Here is a 2,500-nt window from a genome sequence, read left to right as displayed (position 1 = left end):
GAGATGTAGACCAGCCCTGCTACATTTCAAGGGCCAGATGCTCTCTGCACATTTGTCAAAAGAGAACATTTGTTATGCATTTGAATTACGATCACTCGCCGTGCTGGAATCACATGATCACATAAAAGCTGTGCTTCGTAACATCCTCGTAACAACGTATCACATGACCACCCTAGAATTTACATTTCAGTGAAATCTAAATGCCATTCCAGTGCGATAGAATGACATACGCTTTTGTGAGTGTAGGCTACTCCACTGTCGCGTCGGAAGGACTTGTTGCGCCTAGATAGTATCTGCCGAGGGGCTGGAGGTCCTCTCGGCCAGGCGTCGCCATGTTTCCACTGCTTCACGGCAACATAGCGAGCCTGACCGCGGCCTCATCGGTGCCTTCTGGTCGGCGGTTCCCACGCACTGGCACTGCCGTTACCAAGTGAAATACTACACGTCCTCTATGTTGATTGGCAGTATTAGATGCTTCCCTAAGGGGAAGGAAAGACTACATTCTCTTGTTGCTTCAGTAATTGAAGTCAGGGTGTTGAGATGCAGATATAAATTTAGAAGAACAACTGAAAAGTAAAGTTTCACGCTCTACATCACTCGGTATTATTTTTTTTCCGAAGTACACATGGCTATCAGTTACTGAAATGCGGTGAATTATGTAGAGGCTTTTTGATCTGCGCTCGACAGCTCTCCCAAGGTTACAGGAGATGAGAAGCGTACAGTTTCTGAGTGGAAGAAGGGTCATAGATGTTGTGTCACTTTAACTGTTTTCCATGGCATTGTGGAAATATATGTTATCATATTTCTGGTTCTTAACTCTTAAAAAACTGATGTTTCAGTTACGAAAGTTTTAGAATTGAGAGTTGAAATGTGTCACGGAAGGGAAAAATAATATAATTTTCATCAGTGCAGACTTATCAGAGTTTGAAATAAATCTTTCAGTGAAAGCCCACAATAGTAAGAGTGTACTTCCGCCCCTCAAGCCCGCGCCCAGCTCGCAGAGTCCCGGCGTGCGGGCGGCACGAGCGAGGCGGAGCCGCGGTGTCAGACGAACGACCCGGGAAGGTCTTCGTCCCGCAAACAGCACTTGAACTGCCGCAGCGTCTTCTTGAACGCCTCCCGGAAGTCGGTTCTGAAGTAAGCGTAAATGAATGGATTCAGAGTCGAGTTGAAGTAGCCGATCCAGAAGAGCGTCGTGACCACCGCCTGCGGGCACGGGCAGCCGTCGCCGCAGATGGTGATGGCGACGTACCAGGTGAAGAACGGGAGCCAGCACAGGATGAAGGCGCCCATGATGATGCCGAGGGTCCGCGCTGCCTTGTGCTCGCGCCGCATCACGGGATGGCTGCCGCTGTTGCCGTGTCCGAAGCCGCAGCTGGAAGCAGGGTGCGGGAACTCGTGTCTCCCGCCGAAGGGCACCGGGCTGATCACTCTCACAGGCAGGCCGCTTCCCGTGTGCCCGTTCACGCTGATGGAGCTGCTGCGAGACACTTCCGGCCGCGGCGTGACGTCGAGTCTCTCTTCGCCCTCCTCGTTCATCGACAAGTCTGGACTCACGGTTCTCGGACTCACCTCGAAAGAGCTGATGTTCTCGTGCGGAATCGAAAGGTTCGGCTGCCCCGAGTCACTCACGGTGCTCCGACTACACCTTCTGTTATTTGTACACGCGGACTGCTGGCAGATGCTCCCCGATCTGTACATGGGCAGGGCGCCGGTCTCGTGGCCCAGGTCGGAGCGCGAAATGCGAGGCAGAGGGCCGAGCTGGAACTCCTGCTGGGGGCTCCGCTTGGCCTTCCGTCTCAGCTTGGGCCCGAACGCCGCGAACAGCTGCTGGGCAGTCGAAGTGGAGAAGCTTCGTTGAACGTTGTTGATGGTACAGGTGCTGTTGGTTCTGCTTAGGATCGCCGCTTCCTGCTTCCTCGCCTCCTGAAGGATCCTGTAATATAGCACCAGCATGACCGTGCAGGGGATCCAGAAGGAGAAGGCTGACGACAGGACGGCGTACACCTGGTTCACCTCGAAGGTGCAGGACTCCGGCTGCTCCGCGCGGAACTCCAGGTGGTCGGCCGTCGCGTACCAGCCCAGGAAAATGGGGATGAAGGAGATGAGCGTCGGCGCCAGCCACACGTTGGCCAGCATGAACGAGACTGTCCGTTTGGTCATATAAAGAGGATACTCCAGGGGCTTCACTATCGCGTAATAGCGATCGACACTGATACAGCACAAGTGTAGGATAGACACTGTCGAAAAATACACATCGAATGAATTCCAGAGGTCACAGATAAAGTATCCGAACAGCCAACGCCCCGATATTTCGACGGAGGCGTTGAAGGTCATGGCACAGGACGCCACCAGCATATCCGCGATGGCCAGCGACACGAGGAAATAGTTCGTGAGGATCTGCAGCTTGCGGTGCAGGCCGATGCTGACTATCACTAGCACGTTGCCCATGACGGACACGATGATGATTCCGCCCATCAGGAAAGATTTGATTATCAAC

At 53.4% G+C, this 2,500-nt stretch overlaps 1 protein-coding gene across 1 annotated transcript in view; it reads right to left on the bottom strand.

Moving 5' to 3' along the window:
* The window catches only part of LOC122264883 (octopamine receptor beta-2R), a 4,830-nt gene that overhangs the window by 976 nt on the left and 1,354 nt on the right, over positions 1 to 2,500 (bottom strand). Inside the window, exon 1 of the mRNA XM_043033963.2 lies at positions 1 to 2,500. This exon is cut by the window's left edge and continues 976 nt beyond it; it is cut by the window's right edge and continues 1,354 nt beyond it. Within this exon, the coding sequence (XP_042889897.1) occupies positions 1,045 to 2,500 (1,456 nt within the window). The 3' untranslated portion in view covers positions 1 to 1,044.

This window comes from Penaeus japonicus, unplaced genomic scaffold (assembly GCF_977035675.1).
Source record: "Penaeus japonicus unplaced genomic scaffold, GWHDUDI00000001_assembly GWHDUDI00000035, whole genome shotgun sequence".
NCBI classification, from domain to species: domain Eukaryota; kingdom Metazoa; phylum Arthropoda; class Malacostraca; order Decapoda; family Penaeidae; genus Penaeus; species Penaeus japonicus.
The sequence above is the reverse complement of the archived record's forward strand: the minus strand, read 5'-3'. Positions and strand labels throughout refer to the sequence as shown.